The sequence below is a fragment of the Rhincodon typus genome, chromosome 6 (assembly GCF_021869965.1).
Source record: "Rhincodon typus isolate 14 chromosome 6, sRhiTyp1.1, whole genome shotgun sequence".
NCBI classification, from domain to species: Eukaryota; Metazoa; Chordata; class Chondrichthyes; order Orectolobiformes; family Rhincodontidae; genus Rhincodon; species Rhincodon typus.
The window spans coordinates 56,626,605-56,646,628 of NC_063337.1; the positions used below are offsets into that span (position 1 = coordinate 56,626,605).

General features: G+C 39.2%; 1 protein-coding gene across 4 annotated transcripts in view; it reads right to left on the reverse strand.

Moving 5' to 3' along the window:
• Positions 1 to 1,397: 1,397 nt before the first annotated feature.
• Positions 1,398 to 20,024, reverse strand: part of LOC109913237 (synaptotagmin-like protein 2) — a 121,451-nt gene continuing 102,824 nt past the window's right edge. For all 4 annotated transcript variants that reach the window (XM_048598341.1, XM_048598339.1, XM_048598340.1 and 1 more), the window contains 5 exons: positions 18,748 to 18,909; positions 16,377 to 16,452; positions 16,204 to 16,294; positions 5,510 to 5,715; positions 1,398 to 2,123 (listed from right to left, as the gene is read on the reverse strand). In XM_048598341.1, coding sequence (XP_048454298.1) covers positions 1,975 to 2,123; positions 5,510 to 5,715; positions 16,204 to 16,294; positions 16,377 to 16,452; positions 18,748 to 18,909 — 684 coding nt within the window. In that variant the 3' untranslated portion in view covers positions 1,398 to 1,974. The remainder of the gene's footprint in view (positions 2,124 to 5,509; positions 5,716 to 16,203; positions 16,295 to 16,376; positions 16,453 to 18,747; positions 18,910 to 20,024) is intronic.

The following is a 20,024-nucleotide window of genomic DNA, read 5'->3' on the forward strand; positions in this document are numbered from 1 at the left end:
TGCTCCTCTGATGCTGCCTGGCCTGCTGTGTTCCTCCAGCTCCACACTGTGTTATCTCTGACTCCAGCACCTGCAGTTCTTACTATCTCTGACAACATTTCAGGTGTTGTCTCTCCAAGGTCCTGGATAATAGCAGCAAGATATCCCTGCTCCTGTACTTGAATCATCTCACTATGAAGGCCAGCAAATCATTTGCTGCCTTTACTGTCTGCTGCACTTGCATGTGTACTTTTAGCAACTGGTGTACAATGACACCCACGTTTTGTTGGACTTACCCCTTTCCCAATCTCAATTCAGATAATCTCCTCTATATAAAACAAATTACTGCAGATCCTGAAGATCTAAAACAAAAACAGAAATTGCTATTGAAACTCAGCAGGTCTGACAGTATCTGTGAAGAAAAAGCAGAGGTAACATGGAGTCCAGTGACCCTTCTTCAGCTGTGGCCAGCATTTATTTCCCATCCCTAATTACCCAGTAGGTAGGGGTGGTCACCTTGAAAGCATTGCAACCCATGTGGTTTAGTCACAACCTTAGCGCTGCCACCAAAAGGCTGCCAACATCAAACACCCATCGCACCCCAGTGATGATCTCCTACAACCTTTTCTATCAGGCAGAAAACACAGGAGCCTGAACACATGCAGCAGCAGGTTCAGGAACAGCTTCTTCCTGGCCGTTATCAGACTGATGAATGTACTCTCTAGCCTCAAATAATGCTGATCTTGCTAACATTTATCTCACCTAGCGTATGCCCCATGTGATGTAACCTGTACGCCACTGTCTAAGTCTTTTTGATCTGTACATCCTTTGCTTACTATGACCTGCCTATACCACTCATAAACAAAGCTTTTCACTGTATTTCAGTACACGTGACAATAAATCAAATCAATCAATCAAGTGCTCTTTGGGAGGGATTACAGGATTGCCAGGATTTTTGACCCAACTACATTGAAGGAATGGTATGTAGTCCATGTCAGGATGATGCTTGGCTTGGAGGGGAACGTGCAGGTGGCAGTATTTCCACGTATTTGTTGCTTTTGTCCTTTTAGATGGTAGAAGTCTCGGGTTTGGAAGTTGCTGTCCTAGGATCTTTTTACATTTGGCACAGTACATCAGCGTGGCAGGATGTCATTGCTGGTGGAGCAAGTGCATGTTGAAGGTGTTTGTTAGGATGTCAATCAAACAAACAGGCTGCTGTGTCCTGGATGTTGTTGAATTTCTTGAGCATTGTCAGAGTTGCACTTATCAAAGCAAAGTGAGAGAAATTTTCTGCATTCTGTGCATGAGAATTGCAGATGAAAATTTCCATGATATAGATAAACTGGATGTGCTGTGCCAGCCACAAGCAATGTTGGCATTTGCCTAATAATCCCCATATAAGACACAATTTAAACAACTCCATGAACTTTTGTCTTTATTATTACATAGATAGTTGTAACTGATTCTGCAGTATGTATTTGCAACAGCTCGTGAAGAATGTTTTAATTCTTAACTTCTTAAACAATTGTCAAACTATGAAGATTTTAAGTGCTCCAACAGAAAATAATCACTGCACAGATTTTCTGTGATTGTTGTATACTGGTAACGCACGTATGAAAGTAAAGTTGGATTTGTTAGTAGTTAATGTATTACAGCATCGATATAATATAGTGGCATCCGACTGAAAAAGTTAAATTGAATCTTCAACTTTGAAGTCCATTACAAACTGAATTATTATTTCTAGCATTATATATATTTTTTAAACATTGCAGCATATAGCTTTAGCTTTTCTTTTAATAAAATTTAAATAAACTTATTTTTGTTCAGGTAAATCCATGTCATTTGCTTCTCAGCCTAGTACAAATAATTGGTCACAACAACAAAACTTAAAAAAAACTTTTGTTCCAGACAATCAGAACTAGTGTGCAGGCATAATTTTTTTTTTGGCATACCAATTTATAAAACAACTTTTTCAGTTTTTGTAAAATGTTCAGTTTAGGTTCCTGACATTTTGCTGAGCATCAACATTCTCAAAGGGAGCAAGTCCTCAACCCAAGTATTTGGATGGGTCATCATTTTATCCCATACAGATATTTCTTCTTCTGTAGAATCCATCCAGTCTACTGTCAATCCATAACTTTTACCTGTAAAATAAAAAGAATAGTCAAAGGGAATATTTCAGACTTTGTTCACAAAGGCATCATATTAATTACATCACTAAAAATTTACACGAATGACTGCTGTCACAAGTACATGAGGTAATGATGTAGAGCACTTCCATTGTTCTGTACAAAATAAACAGATGCAAATGCCACTTGACAGAGCAAGTTGCAATTATAATAGTGGGCCATACTGAAATGTTGAGCGAAGAGCAGAATAGAAAGGTGAGGTAACTTTTGAATCGACTGAACAAGATGGAATGTCTACCCAGTCAAGTAATTGATCAATTAGCCACAATCACCTGCTTAACTACTAGTTCTACTAATAGACGTCACTAGATCAGTAATTCCCAAGGCAAATACCGTGGGAGGATGGATTCAAATACCGTGGGAGGATGGATTCAAATCCCATCATGGCAGTTTGTACAATTTAAATTAATCAATTCAGAAAAGAAAGGTTAATCTCAGTAATGTGATCATGGATAATCAGGGATGGAAAACAAATACCGGCCTTCAGAGATAGTGGAAACTGCCGATGCTGGAGAATCTGAGATAACAAGGTGTAGAGCTGGATGAACGCAGTAGGCCAAGCAGCATCAGAGGAGCAGGAAAGCTAACGTTTCGGGTCTAGACCCTTCTTCAGAAAATGGAAGAAGGGTCTAGACACGAAACTTCAGCTTTCCTGTTCCTCTGATGCTGCTTGGCCTGTTGTGTTCACCCAGCTCTACACCTTGTTATCTCAATTACTGGCCTTGTCTTACCCACATCCCATGAAAAGGGAAAAAAAAAAGAACTAAAATACAAAGTTCAATGATCCCACAACCAATGGATCAGATCAAAGTTCTGCCACCCTGCCACATCAAGTTGTGAATAGTGATGGTCAATTAAATAAAAGGAACAAATTCCACAAATATCATCCAATGCAAATAACATGTGTAAAGTACTTGCACACATCTTTTCAAACAACACTGACTCAGCAATACCCTCTTCACCAATGCTCAGTTTCAGTTCCACAAGGGTCACTTGGCTTTAGACATCATTAGCCTTGGTACAAGTATGAAAGAAATATGAAGCTGATTAGTTTGGTAGAAAAAAATACCAAAACTGTATTACTCAAACAGAGAATGACTACAGAATCCTGAGGTACAGATGAATTTAGGTGTTCTGGTGAACAGGTCCCAAAACATTAGTATGCCAGTCCAGCATGCAACTAAGGCTACTGATTTTTTTTTTTAAAATAGTTCATGGGGTATGGGCAGCACCATCTGGACCAAAATATGTTGCCTATTTCAAGTCGCACTTGAGAAGATGTGATGAGCTGCCATTTTGAACTACTGCTTTCCCTTTGGTTGGAGTACACCCACAAGGCTGTCAGGGAGGGAGTTTCAGGATTTTGATCCAGTGACAATGAAGAAACTAACATATTTCCAAGTCAGCATGATGAGTAGCTTGAATGGGAATTTGCACGTGGTGGTGTTCCCATGTATTTGCTGCCATTGTCCTTGCAGATGGAAGTGGTTGTTGACTTGGAAGTGGTTGTTGATTTGGAAGGTGCAGTCTAAGCAGCCTTGGTGAATTCCTGCTATCTTGTAAACTTTACACACTGCTGCTACTGAATGTCGGCAGTGGACAGAAAGAATGTTTGTGGATGTGGTGCCAGTCAAGTGAGCTGCTTTGGATGGTGTCAAGCTTCTTGAGCACTGTTGGGACTGTGCTCATCCAGGCAAGTTGGGAACATTCCATCACATTTCTGACTTGTGCCTTGTAGATGGTGAACAGGCTACGGGGAGTCAAGAGGTGAGTTACTCCCTGCAGGATTCCATATTTCTGATTCTGAACAACTCTTGTAACCATAGTATTTAAATAGCTGGTCCAGTTCAGTTTCTGGTCAATTGTAACCACCTGGATGTCGATAGTGGGGTAATCAGTAATGGTGATACAATTGCACATCAGGGTTAATGGTTAGATTCTAAATTGAAGAGGGTCATTAATGCCATACAAGTGCCAGGCAATGTTACTTTCCACCTTGAGTGTCCAAACCTGGATAACAGGATTTTCTGCACTTGGGCACAGACTTCTTCAGTATCTGAGGAGTCACAAATGGCATGCTATCCTTTATTATGAGAGAAACTGAACATAAAAGAACGTTATGCTTCACACATGCAGGTAAGTCGCTCACTTGAATACTTTGTGCAATTTAGGGCTCCTTATTTTAAGGAAGGCTTTAAAGCATTGGAGGTGGTTCAGAGGTTCACTAGATTGATACCTGGAAAGAGGGGCTGTTTTACGAGGACAAGTTGGATAGGTGGGCTTTTTTCCAGTGAAGTTTAGAAGAGTAAGCATTGCCTCAGGAGGCAGTGAAGACAGATTCCTTGAATACTTAAGAGATGGATAGTTTATGGTTATGCAGGTGATTCAAGGGTTACTAGATGTAGATGGGAAACAAATTTATTGACTGACACAGCAGGCTCAAGAGACTTCTACTTCTATATCATACATTTGTACATTCATATGTACCAGAGATTAAACATGGACAGTCAACTGAATCCTCCACAACAATCTTGCTTATCTTGAACTCGTATAGATAGATCATAGAATCCCTACAGTGTGGTAACAGGCCCTTTGGCCCAACAAATCCACACCAACCCTCAGAGCACCCACCCAAACCCATCCCCATATAACCCACCTAATTTACAAATCCCTGAACACTACGGGCAATTTAGCATGACCAATCCACCTAGCCTGCACATCTTTGGACTGTGGGAGGAAACCAGAGCACCCAGAGGAAACCCACGCAGACACGGGGAGGATGTGCAAACTCCACACAGACAGTCACCCGAGGGTGGAATTGAACCCAGGTCCCTGGCGCTGTGAGGCAGCAGTACTAACCACTGTGCCACCCAATGAATTCTCTAGGTTAAAAAGGGTCACCATCGGGTAAACTAAGCAAATGTATTTGCATAGGTTGGGATTAAAAATTGAGGAACAGGTCCTTTAAGGATCAAAACCACTGCTATCATGGGGACAACTGAAAAAGTGTTTTATTTATACAAAAAGCTCACAGTGAAGTTATGTTTGAACTGGCTTAGATATATTATGCTAATTGTACAATACCAAGGAACAATCGGTTTCAAATTGGAGATTATGTGGTCGCCTGACAGGATTGCAATCTAATTTTGATTGCATTAACACAGCATTCAATGTTTAAAAAGAAATTACAAATTGCAATTTCTGATTTGTAGAATTATTTCAAAAGTTCTCTTGGTCAAAGTATGAAATTCACATCAGGAATAGTTACCAAACAGCTACAGTGGACTACAGTGAAATTTAAATCTGTACTAATTTCAGCACCATGTTTCAGAGGCTGTTACCTGTGCCAAGGCCAATCCTCAGTCCTCCAAGGAAATGATTAATCAGTTTGTCATGGTCCCAGACGGAAAGCTCAACACATGCATCCTTAAGATCTTCAGTGCTGAAACCATCATAAACCATGGTGTGATTGAATACAGGATTTCTACTGTTCTTCACAACCCGAGTCTTCTGACGGCTTTTTCTGCTTGTGTCTGGAAGAATGAAGCTTGCAGGGAAAAACAGAAACACAATTATAGTACTCTCAAAAGTTTCTCTGATCTCAAAACCTAGGTTTACTGTGAAGAAAAGTCTTGCTTTTTGACACATGCATGCCCTAGAACACCAACAAAAACTTGAGCTTTCTTCTACAATTGGATGACTAAGTCAAATAGTTAAGTACCTACTTATATGACTCAGAAGCAAGATTTTGCTGCTAGATGATGAAAATCATCAAACATGTACTATTTTAACTTTTATGTTGAGCCAAAAATTGGAGAACGAGGCACAGGAAGTATTTTAGAACATTTCTGTAGTGGAAACCGGATTATCCATATTTTCGATTATTCACAAATGTTACTGAAAATAATTTAAGATCCACAACATAACAGGATGCTATACTTTGTGTTTCTGTTGACAGTCCTCTTGTTGGTAAATTATGCCTGCATTGCATAACTGATCTGCAAATTCATTAATTCAAAGTTTTCAATCACTACAGGATCTTGTACAGACCTGAGAATGTCTAATCAATCTGCCTTTGCATTAAATCTATAATGTCATAAAGTATGTGTGAAAAAGACTGGGATGGGGAAAACAAGGTCCGACAAATCATGTAATACATGGCTAGAATAGTAGGTTTAGAAAGGATTTTAGGTAGATGTAGCAGATAGAAAATTCAAATGTGTAGGTTATAAGACTGAAGACTCTTGTCACAATCGTGGCATGGACCAGGTCATGGGGAAGTCAGAGACTGACCACTGTTCTGAGCAGACAATGCAAACTGGGCAGAACTTTCCCTATTTCAGTATAAGTGTTTTAAGGAGTGTGACTCATAGCACCCAGATCCCCATGGCTTAGAGTACCCATTCTCGTGTAATCTTCTGCTTTACATCTGATTAATTAGACAACAAGGCTCTTCACACCTCTGATGAAATTGCGTGGCATAAGCTATGGAAGTTCTAGCCATTACCAGGACCTTGTTACATTCACTACACAGGCATCATATTTAAAGCCCAGCTGCACACTCCTTCACGTGCTGCAAGCCAGAAACTGCCTCTCCCACTATAGTGCTCCACCATTATTACCAAACACAACACAAAGGAAAGATCACACCCCATTTCCAGCAAAGGGAATTGGAAGTGGTAGCCCAATCTCCTTGATGCTACCTAAAACTCACACAGACACCCAATCATTATAACTCTGCCACTGCACACACGTCTCATCTGGGTTGATGGATTACTATCTCACTGTTGCACGTATCCTGTTCACTCAACTACTACTTTCATCAATCTCATCTTGCCAAACTGCTAACCCTTCCTGTCCTCTGTATTTCCTACTCATGCACTGGGACACCTCACAACTTCTCCTGGTTCTGCATCACCAATAACCATTGTTCCATCCATGTCCATCATACTCAATCCTTCACTTTATTGCATTGCAGGAAAACTGGACCAGACCCCAGTCTGATCCTACTTGTAATTTTTGGCCTAGTTGGTCTTGACTGCAGAACTGATGGTGGCTCAATGAACAGGCTGCAAGGGCACAGATCCCTGGACTCTGAAAGGACTAAGCACCTAGCTGACTGTGGCCAACCTGCTGCAGTATAATCAGATAAGGCCTTTTTGACTGACTGTGGTGTAACCCCAACTGACCCTACCAAGAACCACTCGTCTTTGACTTTCAAACTGGCATTTGCTTGAAGCACATGCAGTGTGCTTGCCATGAAAACTGTTGGTACATGCTACAGCTATGATGTTGATGTAACATGGTGTTGTACAATGAGACGTCAACCCCTTGAAAATTCGGCTTTCCCCACCTTGACAACCTGTCTGCCTCCTCCTCTCCATTAAAAACAATGCAAGTCACAGACATAGGAAGCCTGTAACTGGGCACTGAAGACCTTGTGCACTTAAAACAATTGCAAGTCATTCAGAAAGTGACAGCTTCCAAGTAAATGCAAAGTGTGTGTGGGTGTTCATAAAGCAAGCTAAAAGCCAGAAGATGCATCCGGTGTAGATGCACAGATTTTCTGTGTCTCTGCATTCAAATTACTTTGGGACACCGATGATTTGCATGCTGCTAATTCCAAACTCCAATCTTAAAGGGCTAAAGTGGTGTGAGAATTGAGCCAAAGGCTAGTGTGGTAATGGGGTGAGGGTCTTTTTATTTTTATTCTTTCAGAGAATGTGAATGTTGCTTGTGGGTTGGTACTTATTGCATATCCTTAATTGACCTTGAGAAATTGGTAATGAACTGCTACAGTCCATCTGATGTAGGTAGAACCAGAGTGCTGATAGGGTGGAGGTTCCAGGATTTTGATCCAGCGACAGTGAAGGAGCAGTGATATTATAAAGGAATGACAATATACTTCCAAGTCAGGACAGTCAGTGAAAAACAAATCAAAATATTGCTGGTGCTGGTAATCTGATTTAAAATAAAAGTGCTGGAGAAACTCAGCATGTCTTCTTCAGAAGTGAAAGGTCCCGACCCGAAATGTTGACTTTCCTACTCCTCTGATGCTGCCTGAGCTGCAGTGTTCCTCCAGCTCCAGACTGTATCGACTCGGACTCCAGCAGCTGCAGTTCTTGCCATCACTCAGCATGTCTTGCTGTACTTGCACAGGTGTTGCTTTAGTAGCCGAGTTGTAAATGGTGCTTAACATTATGCAACCATCAGCAAACACCCCCACCTCTGGCCTTACATTGGAGGGAAGGTCATTGACGAAGCAGCTGAAGATGGTTGGGCCTAGGACACTACCCTGAGCAATTTCTGCAGAAATACTCTTAGAACTGAAATGACTGACTTCTAGCAAACATAACCATCTTCCATTAGGCCAGGTATGACTTAACCAGTGGAAAGTTTCCTCCCAATTCCCAGAGTCCAGTTTTGCACAGGCTTTTTGATACAACACTCAGCAAAATATAACCTGATGGAAATGGCAGCCAATCTCACCTCACCTCTGGAGTTCATTTTTGTCCATTTTTTAACCTAGGCTGAAATAAGGTCAGGAGTTGAGTGCATCAGGTTATTACTACGCATGTGCTACTTGATAACACTGTTGATGATTCCTTCCCTTATTTTACAGATGATCGAGTGGACTAATAGGGAAATGATTGGCCAGATTGATTTTCTTTTTTAATTCATTTATCTGCAGGATGTGGGCATCATTGGCTGGGTCAACATTTATTGCCTGTCCCTAGCTGGCCTTGAGAAACTGGTGTCTACGGGACATACCTGGGCAATATTGCACACTGCTGTGTAGGTGCCAGGGTTGAAGCGGGATTGGTACAGTTTTGTTAGGGGCACATCCAGTTTTGAAGCACAAATTTTCAGTGCTATTGCCAGAATATTGTCAAGGCCCATAGGTTTTGCAATATCCAGTGCTTTCAGCTGTTTCTCGATATCACAGAGTGAATTGAATTGGCTAAAGACTAGCACCTATGATGCTGGCTGCATCCAGGTGAGGCCGAGATGGATCATCAACTCGACACTTCTGGATTAAAAAGTTGTTACTATTACTTAAGCCTTAACTTTCAGACTGATATACTAGGCCAATCATTAAGTGTAGGGATATTTTAGGAGCATCTTCCTCCAGTGACTAAATGTGCCAAGACTGCGGAGCTTTGATCTGATCTGTTGGTTGCAGAATCATTTAACTGTGTCCATCACTTGCTTTATAAACTGTTTGGCATATAGGTAGCTCCGAGTTCTAGCTACACCAAGTTGACATCTCACTTTTAGGTGTGTCTGGTGCTGCCCTTAGGATGCCCTCTTGCACTCTCCATTGAACAAAGGTTGATCCCTAGCCTGATGGTGTGGTATGAGGTTGTAGATTGTGTGTGACTACAATTCTTCTACTTCTGATGGCACACAGCACCTTTTTACTTGTTATATACTTCAAAATCTATCCTATTTAATATAGTGGTAGTACCACACCACTGGAGGTTATCCTCAATGTGAAGACAGTACTTGGTCTGTGCAGTGGGCACTCCTACACATTCTGTCATCAACAGACGCATCTGCAACAGGCAGATCGGTAAGGATGCAGTCAAGTATGTTTTCCCCTCTTGTTGGTTCCCTCACCACCCACAGTGGACCCAGTTAGCAGCTGTATTCTTAAGACTGGACCAGCTCAATAAATAGTGAAGCCGCAAAGCCACTCTTGATGATAGCTGTTAAAGTTCCCATCCAGAGTATGTTTTGTGTCCATTGTGTCCTTCGTGCTTTCTCCAAGTGCTGTTTGGCATGGAGGAGTTGTGATTCATCAGCTGAGGGGATGTGAGGGTAGGGTCTGCCCAACACCAACAAAACAGCAATTTGGACCATTGATTCCTTAAAAAGGTTGGAAATAAAAAGTCTGGAGTTATGGGAGAGAAAGAAATAAAGAATAATGGAAAGGGACTCATGGGTAAGAAAACTTGACATGAAAAGAGAGGAAAAGATAAACAGAGTACATTGGAAATGCTAATGAAATTTTAAAAACCTTAAACTTGAAAAGAGAAACAGAAATTACTGAAGAAACTCACTAGGTCTGGCAGCATCTTTGTGGAGAGAAACAGAGTTAATGTTGAGTCCAAACAAGAGAAGTCTTTGAACTCAAAGCATTTACTTTGTTTCTCTCTCACAGATGCTGCCAGGCCTGCCAAATTCAGCGTTATCTGTTTTTGTTTCAAATTTTCAGCATCTGTAATATTTTGCTTTTATTTGAATTCCAGAGAGATAGGAAATTTAGATAGCATGAGTTTTCCAAAGAAAAATCTACAGTAAAGAAGGAACAAGGAGGTAATGGTTCAAAAGGATAATACTGATTCTAATGAGGGATTTGATTTAACAAAGAATTTATATTGAGTGCCTAAATTTAATGTTCATGGAATCAAAACATATTTCATCTTATTTGTCAAAGGTAGCTGGGACAAATGAAGCGGCCACAAGACATTTGGTACTTAATGTTACAGAGTGTTTTGACAGATAAGCTCTGACAATGCACATTGGTTTGGCAGAAGAATGGTCTGCAGAGTATGAAATGGCCAAAAAGACAAGTCAATGCTTGTGAGCTTGTGTCTGAAGCTTATCAGTTTAAATTTTAGGTGACAAGAAAGGAACCTAAACAGACATTTGGAAAATTTACATGGGAGAAATAAATGCTGTGAGATCAGTTGTTTACATAACTAAAGCAAGAGAAAAATTGTGGAATGTATTGAAACTGTGATCATGGGAAAATTCAGAAATAGCATTCCTGCACACTTGAAAAAACAACTTGGATGAGTCTCGAGTAATCCAGATCAGAGAATCAGCAGTTCTGGCAGCTATGATATCTTAGGCAGACAATTACAGATGGAGAGATGGTCAGATGAAAATCCTATTCCTGCAGTTGCCCTCTGGATATCTGCAGAAGGAAGAGTTTATGGTTTTAAGAGAACAGACAAAAGGACACTATAAGAAAGGAAGGTCAAAAACTAGAATTTAAAAAGTGATATAAAAATGAATATGCTTTATGAAAAGAATGGACATACTGAAGCCAATTGCTGGAAGCTAAATGGGAGACAGATTAAATGGCAGAAGTAGGAACATCCAATTAATCTTCAGAAATGGATCATGAGGAAAGAAGTATTAGAACGGACAAAAAGATGATGTTTCCTTTGAATGTACTGAGAAGACAGATATGGCTCAGGACAGTCATCAAAATTCTTTTTCTAATGTTGACAAGGAAAATCAAATGGATTGAGGTTCTGGATATTTTCTCAAAAATCTTCAAATTGAGGTAAATCAACAAAGATATTGAGAAACTGGACAAAATCAGTAACTGATGCTGGCTGATGATATTGTGCATCTTCCAAAGACGTTAATGAAGGAGAAAACATTAATTGGACACAAGTACAGAGGTTAGAAACCAGTCTCAATATGCAGAATTAGATTAAAAGCAGACTTGATAGATGGAAACTTTGTAGCAAGTGTAGTGAAACTAATACCGGTTTTGGAAATGTCCTGGAAGGATCAAGAACATTGGCCTCACAAAAGAGTGGAGGAACAACTGCTGGAGGTAAAGGAAACTGAAATATTGCAAGACAGACAGCTTGGATTGCTCCCTAATAGGGATTTAGAAATGTTTGAAAAATTTACTAAACAAGGATGAGGTAAAAAGGATAATGTAATGAAAATGAAGCTGATGTGTTTAGGCCATCTTCTGTAATGGAAATGCAACAAACAGATTTAGAATTTTGAGAGTTAGACCAAACAGCCTATTCAGAAATTGAAAAAAAAAATCAAAACCGGAATGTTCTTATTTGAAAGACAAAAGTACTCATGAGGAAATGGAGACCATTTCAAAGTCAGAGTCAATAAGTAATGGGCAGTGGTTCATCAGGTGGTAGTTCCATTTGAGCACTATAGCGAAAATTTTATGACTTGTACACAAAATTCCAATGGCAGGTCAATTAGATATTAGGAAAACAAACTAAAATATTAAACATTTTTATTGGCCAGAATTATATAAAGCTGTGGTCAAATTTTGCCAGACATGCCATATATGTCAGGCAGTTTGGAACACTCAACCGTCAAATAAACCGCACCTTAGTTTCAATACTAACTTTTGAACGGCCCTTTGCTGCAGTTTAATAGATTGTGTAGAATCCCAACCTAAAACAAGGAATGGTAATCAGTATCTTTTAATGACAATGGGTATTTCCAAAAGATTTCCTGAAATAGTCACTTTAGGAAAAATTGCCGCATAAGTAGAAGGGGAAAGTTAGTTTAATAATTTACAACACATTATTTACCCAAGAGAATAACATTTGAACTTCTAATCTGATTCCTGTCGCAAATTTTCAAAGAAATGAGGTGTCCTGATGAGGAGTGTAAACCTGAAATGTCAACTTTCCTGTTCCCCGATGCTGCCCGACCTGCTGTGTTCCTCCAGCTCCACACTGTACTGACTCTGACTCCAGCATCTGCAATTCTTGCTATCTCCACCTTCAAAGAAATGACAACTAGTTTGGGAAAAAAACAATGTATATTTTCTGCTCAGGGCCCACAGTCTCGAGGTAGACTAGAAAAATGGCATCAAACCTTGAAGACCATGATGACAGCTGATCATCAAGAATGTTGTAATGACTAGGATAAGAGATTCATTTGTTACTGTTTGCAACTGAGGGCACTCTTAATGTCCCTACAGGATTTAGTCCCTTTGAACTAACATACAGATTCTGATGAGGGAATCACTTAAAATGGTGAAAGAAAAAATATGATAAACCAAAACTCAGGGACAATGCTTCCAGCTCATGATTCGAGTTTCAGAGTAAAATGGACCAAGGCACGTGCAGCTGGCTAAAATGCATTTGAAGGGTGCTCAACAAACAAAGAAAACTAGAGGAGATAAAAAGGACGACGTTCAAAATTTCATTGCTGGAGAAGATACAAGTATTGTTACCTGTTTCTGGGAAACCATTAAAAACAAGGTTCATTTGACCTTAGCAAAAAAGAAACCCAATGATTTAAACTATGTATTGAGTACTTCAGACTGGATAAACAATCAGCAAATGTGTCATGTTAACATGTGAAAGAGGCATAATGACTGGGATGATTATTAGGAGAATGAGTTTATTTACAGTAGTGAAAGAAGTAGGGAGTGAAATCGAAATATCAGAGCAGTTGGGGAGTGAATCAGAAATTAAAAATCAAAAATGACTTACAAGCAGACTGAATAATATGGAGACACTTAAAACAATGGTTAGGTAGCATCATGTCTTATCTTCCAAAAAAAAACTATCCAAGTGACTTTAAAAGCCTATTTCAGAATCATAAATTATTTGTTTGGAGAGGCCAGAAACAGTTTTGGCTGTTTATGGTGTTAATGTAGGGGATGCATTACCTATGACGTACAGAGGGATCTTGGGGTTCAAGTCCATATCTCCCTGAAAATGGCCATGCAAGTAGTTAGGGTGGGGAAAGAAGGCACATGGCAAGCTTGCCTTTATTGGTTGGGGAATTGATTACAAGAGTCAGGATGTCACATTGCAGCTTTGTAAGACTTCGGTTAAGTCACACTTAAGAGTATTGCGTTCAATTCTGGTCACCACATTACAGGATGGATGTGGAGTCTTTGGAGAGGGTACAGAAGAGGCTTCCCAAATGGCGCCTGGATTAGAGGCTATGACCTATAAAAGGAGAGGCTAGAAAAACTCTTTTTTTTTTCCTCTGAAGCAGTGGAGGCTAAGGGGAGACTTGATAGAAATCTATAAAATTGCGAGATGCATAGATAGGGTTGACAGTCAGAATCATCTTCCCCAGAGTTGAAATGTCTAATACTAGGGGACATGCATTTAGGATGGGGGGGTGGAGTTCAAAGGTAATGTGAGTGCTAGGAGTCTGGTGGAGGCAGTTATTATAGGGATGTTTAAGGGACTTTTAGATAAGCTCATGAATATGTAAGTAATGGAAGGATATGGACCAAGGGCAGACAGAAGGGATTAGTTTAATTTGGCGCCACACTCGGCACAACATCGTAGGCCAAAGGGTCCATTCCTGTGCTGTACTGTTTGATGTTCTATAAAACATCCATATAAACTTAACCCAGAGAGATCAGCTCAGTGAGATTAACCTCATGATGGACAATGACATTATTGAAATGAGTCATGGCAACTGAAGTTCACTAATCTCAATGATTTGAAACCAGATAGTTTTCTATTTTGCACTGATTGTCAATAACTCAAAGTGGTAACAAAAACTGACTTACATCCTCTTCCTGAAATTGAGGACTGCATTGAAAAAATTGGAAGTCTGTGATTTGTCACCATCATCAAGTTGCTAACAAGAATATTACGTTCTGTTGCTGACTAAATTACAGAAATATAGTTTTGTTTTGTAACTCCAGGAGAGATTTTACCAATGCAAAGTCACACCATTTGGGATGAAAAATGCACCAGCAACATTCCAGTGATCAACCAAAAAAGTAATTGAAGGACTATGTAATTGCATGGTTTACATCAACATCTTTTTAGCTGAGAAAAAAGTTGAAGAACATTTACATCGCACAACTGAACAGTTTGACCAGCTATAAAAAGCCAAATTGATTAGATATGTGGCTGAAAGTGAATTTGCCAATGCAAAAGTGACTTAGTTGGGCTGTCAGGCAAGGTAAGTAGAAAGTGAACATAAAGGCTATTTTGGATTTTCCTGCGCTTAGAACAAAATGTGAAGTTTTGAGAGATGTCGGACTGAGTAGATTTTATCACAAGTTTGTTCTGAACTTCGCAATGTCCTTGCACCTTCAACAAATTTAGGCAGAAAATTAGAATGGATGCATGAATGTCAAAATGCCTTTGAATACGAGAAATCTGTGCTGGCAACCGCAACAGTTTTAGTTGTGCCAAATTAGGAGAAGCAATTCAAACCATCTGCTGATGCCAGTGACAGTGACATCAGCATGGGACTATTTTACTGCAAAAGCAGATGGGGATTGAATAACCTGTCAGTTATTTTTCGAAGAAATTCATAGCCTGTCAACAAAAATATCCAACAATTGAGAAGGAGACATCAAGTTTTGTGTTAGTTCTATCTCATTTTGAAACTTAAATCACTAACAATGTAGAAGAAACTGCCAATTATACAATTCATGATAAAATGTTTCCAAGAAAATCAATTTAAGACAATAACTTATGATTGTTTTGGTGGAGATTAACTGTCCAACCAATAATTTGAAAATTATTCTTGTACCTGGAAAAGAAAGGACTATAGCAGTCTCTTTATCGAGAACAGATATGAAGGACATGGCATGCTGTACTCCCCATGTATTTATGTTAAGTAACAGTTGCTGTATATTCCTTGTATGTTTAATGTCAATATGTTACTGCTGTTAATGTTATAGAAATGTAGTTAAGGTCATTTTTAGTTGGGGTAATAAACTGCCTCTTAAAGATACATTTCCATTCTTCTCTGGGGGAAGATGTGATTGAAGGTTTACAATTTAGAATTGTTTCAATATCATTTATTTTGGAGTTTGAATGGGAGGGAGGGAAAAGGAAGGCAAGAGGGAGGCAGGCAAAAGGGAGACAAAAAGGGGAGCACAGTGAGAGACTCATCAAGAAAAAGGCTATCAAACTGTCAACAATGGGAATTTGAAGAAACTGTTCAGCCAAACCTACAGATATGATAGAGAAAGGAACTCTTTGGTATTTGAGTACTGGGAAGTGATGATGTGGGAAGTAGATGAGGTGGTATTTTATCACTTGTTCCAAAATATTTCAAGTTGTCTTAAATGTAAATAATTTGGTTTATTCAATGTTATATTTTTTTGTATAATTAACTTCTTTACTGTTAAAACCAAGCCTGTGCATTGTGTGATTGTGTTTCAGCAAAAGACCACAGCAATAAATAATAAAAAATATTATGGTTGAGCTAGATTTCAGTCTGAGATGTGACCTGTGTTCAGTAGTAACATCAGCTGAGATCTACGGAAATACACATCAAGTTCAATAAGCATATTAATAAGTAATCCTTTTACCATTTAACAAATGGATCCAAACGACTTGGCCTAATCTGGGGTAAATTACTGGCTTCTTTCACCCAAATTTGAACTTCTCCTGTTTTTCTTCCTGTGTGCAGAATCATCAATTACTATGTTGATACAATGTGAAAAACTAAAACTTATTACAAAGAAAATGAAGGAGAAAATACCTTTGTATCCATGAGGAATGTATCGGAAAGCCACTTTTAAGCTGCCTCTATCACCTGTTCTGTCAACTGAAATTGTCTGCAACGGTCATGACCAAGAAACATCATTTAATCTATATTTTGTTGGTAATATTTTACCATGATATAGCAAAAGCTATTTTTAAATGTACAGGTATGTAATTCATTAAAACTAATAATAAATGCAAATACAGTTTACCAAAAAGGTGTCACGCTCTGCCCTTGTGCAATCAAGCCCTCTGCCAAGTTTCTTTCAGTCACACTTGAATAGCATATAGGCTGTGGTTCCTTCTCATACTTTGATCTTGAGAATTTGCTGAACAGTAATATTAATTTTCAGCCAGCCTTCACTTTCATATGGTACCTCTGACTTTTCCATTTCTGGACTTCTCCATCTACACTGCAGTTGACCATATCTACCCATTTCGATGATGCCTTTCCTTTCCTGGTCTCAAAAATATCAAGGCTCTAATTGTGCTCATCTTTTTTAAGTTATCTTCCAGCATCCACAATAATGCTCTTATTACCAATCATATCATCTCTTGTCCGCTTTTAGACCTTTGTTTCCCCTAATTCTATTTGCCCTTTCATGTAATTGCAGCAAATGCATAGGGAAGGGATATATTTAATGTGTCTATGTTCATGGTCATGGGGAAAGAAAAGCTTGAGATTGACCATAAAGTTTAAATCTTTAGGGAAGACCTCAAAAAAATTTCTGCAACTAAAGTGAAGAGAGTTCAGGGTTTTGAAGAAAACTCATATCGGACTGCAATCATAAGACCTGCAGAGTTTCTCCAGCATTTTCTTGTTATTTCAGATTTCTAGTGTCTGTGGTATTTTTCTTTCATTTGTCCTAGGTTGTATCGGCCAGACTGTTCAGTAGAAAGTCAAGGTAATTGTATGTACAAAGCATCAGTCAGGTGGGGTGTATCCTTTTGAATCCATCATAAGCAACAACTTTGTCCTAGAGAAGGTACAGAGGAGGAGCGTGGATAACTAACAGCCTAAATGCACCAACTACAGAAAAAAGCTTTGTGCATTGGTTTTGAATTCACTGAGAGGTGCAGACTTAGAGGCCTAATTCAGATCTCTAATCTAAATAGCATCAATATCCTACAGATGGAGAGATAGTTTCAGCTGAAGTTATCAATTGAATTTTTTAAAAGCAGAGATTGATATTGAATAAACTGAAATTTAATTTTCTCATGGAAAGTGACCAGCTTGTCAAAATTATTCTGAACATGATAGAAAGGACCAAATCCTTGCAACTCTTCAGGAGGGTATTACTACATAATTCTGGAAAACCATGAAATTTCAGCTGAAGGAAATGTAAATATTAGATAATAAATGGGGTGGGGCCTCTGTAGAATTTTTTGATCACCATTTCCGGAACTGGAAACAGGAGCAGAATCTTTTAGACAGAGGTTCATCAACTGGCTGTTCTTCTCCCCTTCAAAGAAGTAGGTAATGGATGCAGGAAATGAAAGATGGAAGAAAGAATATCAGTGTCCAGTAAAAATGGATCAAACACATATTGAAATGATGGCCTTTTCTCATCCTGACTGCACAACATAATAGCTGACTATTGCCTTGTCCCACATTATTGTTTAAGTCCCTTCCATTTAAAATGGCAATTTGCTTATATTTCACTTAATATAACGAATAGTACTTTCAACTCGAATGTGGCTTCTTCTCCATTGGTGAAAACCAAATGCATGTCAGATAAGCAATTATAAAACACAAGCAATTATAAAACACTATCAATCTGCCCACAAGTGTGACAACTATATTTTAGGCCTTCAAGTCTGCTCTTAGTACTTCCAAAGCAATCCTATATGCGCAGTATTTTAGTGCTCTGGCCTGAACATTCTACTTACAACATATTATAATATTCTACTGTTCTTTCACTTCAGTTGTGATGTCTCATTGACTTGATCTTCTGGATTACTTCTAGTTTTTCCATTTTCTGGACTATGTTGCATCTTCGCTCTGATTTTTTTCTCTCCTCAGTCCTATTGAAATGTTTGCTTATTTCAGTTTTCATTACTGATGATGAATATACACCTGAAATGTTCAGCCTTCCTTTCTATTCTCTTCAGAGTCTGACTTTCAAGCTAAGAAATTTAGCATGGAGTTAACATTTCAAATTTCCAACAATTACTAAATACATTTTTATTGTCTTTATAAAAGTTTGCTGTGGGTACATTTGCTATGATAACTAAAAGAGTAAAGAGAAAATAGCATCAGCAATACTATAACCCATGTCATTATGGAGCAACCCAACATTCATGCTCCCTTCCCAGCAGTTAAGACCAGAGTCGCAGTCTTTCCCTCTTTAATTTACATTATTAATTACCCTTGGTTTCAGGTCATGCCAATCCATCTTCTTGTTGCTCCAATCCCAATTCTTTAACTCTATTTCCACTTCACCTAGAAAACTGTTGCGGCCAAATGTATCATTGTGCCAGACGGACAGGTTCAGTGTTTGAGCCATCAGGGAGGCTTTTTCAATTTTATACTGCAAGATGAGAGGTGCAGAATATGCTTAAATCAGAGGTGAATAAAAAAAGGCCAAAATAACAATTTTCCATGAAAGAGCATTCACAGACATTAGTCAGACACTTAATCACTCTACATTAAAAAGGTATATATTACAAATTGTCTGCTGCAAATTACATCACACCCACACATCTAAAATTTGCAATTCTGAGGCCAAAATAAATCAAACTATAACATTTGTGGAAGATGGTCAGGAAGTCAGAAAAACAAAAGTCACAGTAAATAAATAACAAATAGACACTCGCTATTTGAACATATACAATATTTTTCAAATAACAAGCAACAGACTCAAAGTAGCCAATTTTTCTATTCTGAAGCACAATTTTATACTGTTTTAATGACATATGGGGCAGAGTCAAGTCAAAATTCTGTCACTGTAACAGAGGAAAATCAGGCAGTCCTACAGCTGCAGTATGCTGTAATACTAGAAAACCTATGCTTCAAAGAGTGAAACAACAATAATGAGAAGCTAAATTAGAAGGGAAAGGAAAGCACAGCACAACAAGATGCTCTGCTTTCATCCCAATGCAGCTATCATCATCTAGCAAGGTCTGTGATTTGGGCATGAGTGGACAAATGCATGGCAGATGAAGTATAATGTGGAAAAATGTGAGGCAATCCACTTTGGTACCAAAAACAAAGGCAGATTATCATCTGAGATAGTAGGAACTGCAGATGCTGGAGAATCCGAGACAACAAGGTGCAGGGCTGGATGAACACAGCAGGCCAAGCAGCATCATAGGAGCAGAGAGGCTGACGTTTCGGGCCTAGACCCTTCATCAGAAAAGGGGGAGGGGAAGGGGGTTTTGAAATAAATAGGGAGAGAGTGGGAGGCGGATAGAAGAGGGATAGAGGAGAGGATAGGTGGAGAGGAAACAAACAGGTCGAAGAGGCGGGGATGGAGCCAGGAAAGGTGAGTGTAGGTAGGGAGTTAGGAAGGGGATAGGTCAGTCCAGGGAGGACGGACAGGTCAAGGGGGCGGGATGAGGTTGGTCGGTAGGAGATGGAGGTGCGGCTTGAGGTGGGAGGAGGGGATAGGTGGGAGGAAGAACAGGTTAGGGAGGCAGGGACGAG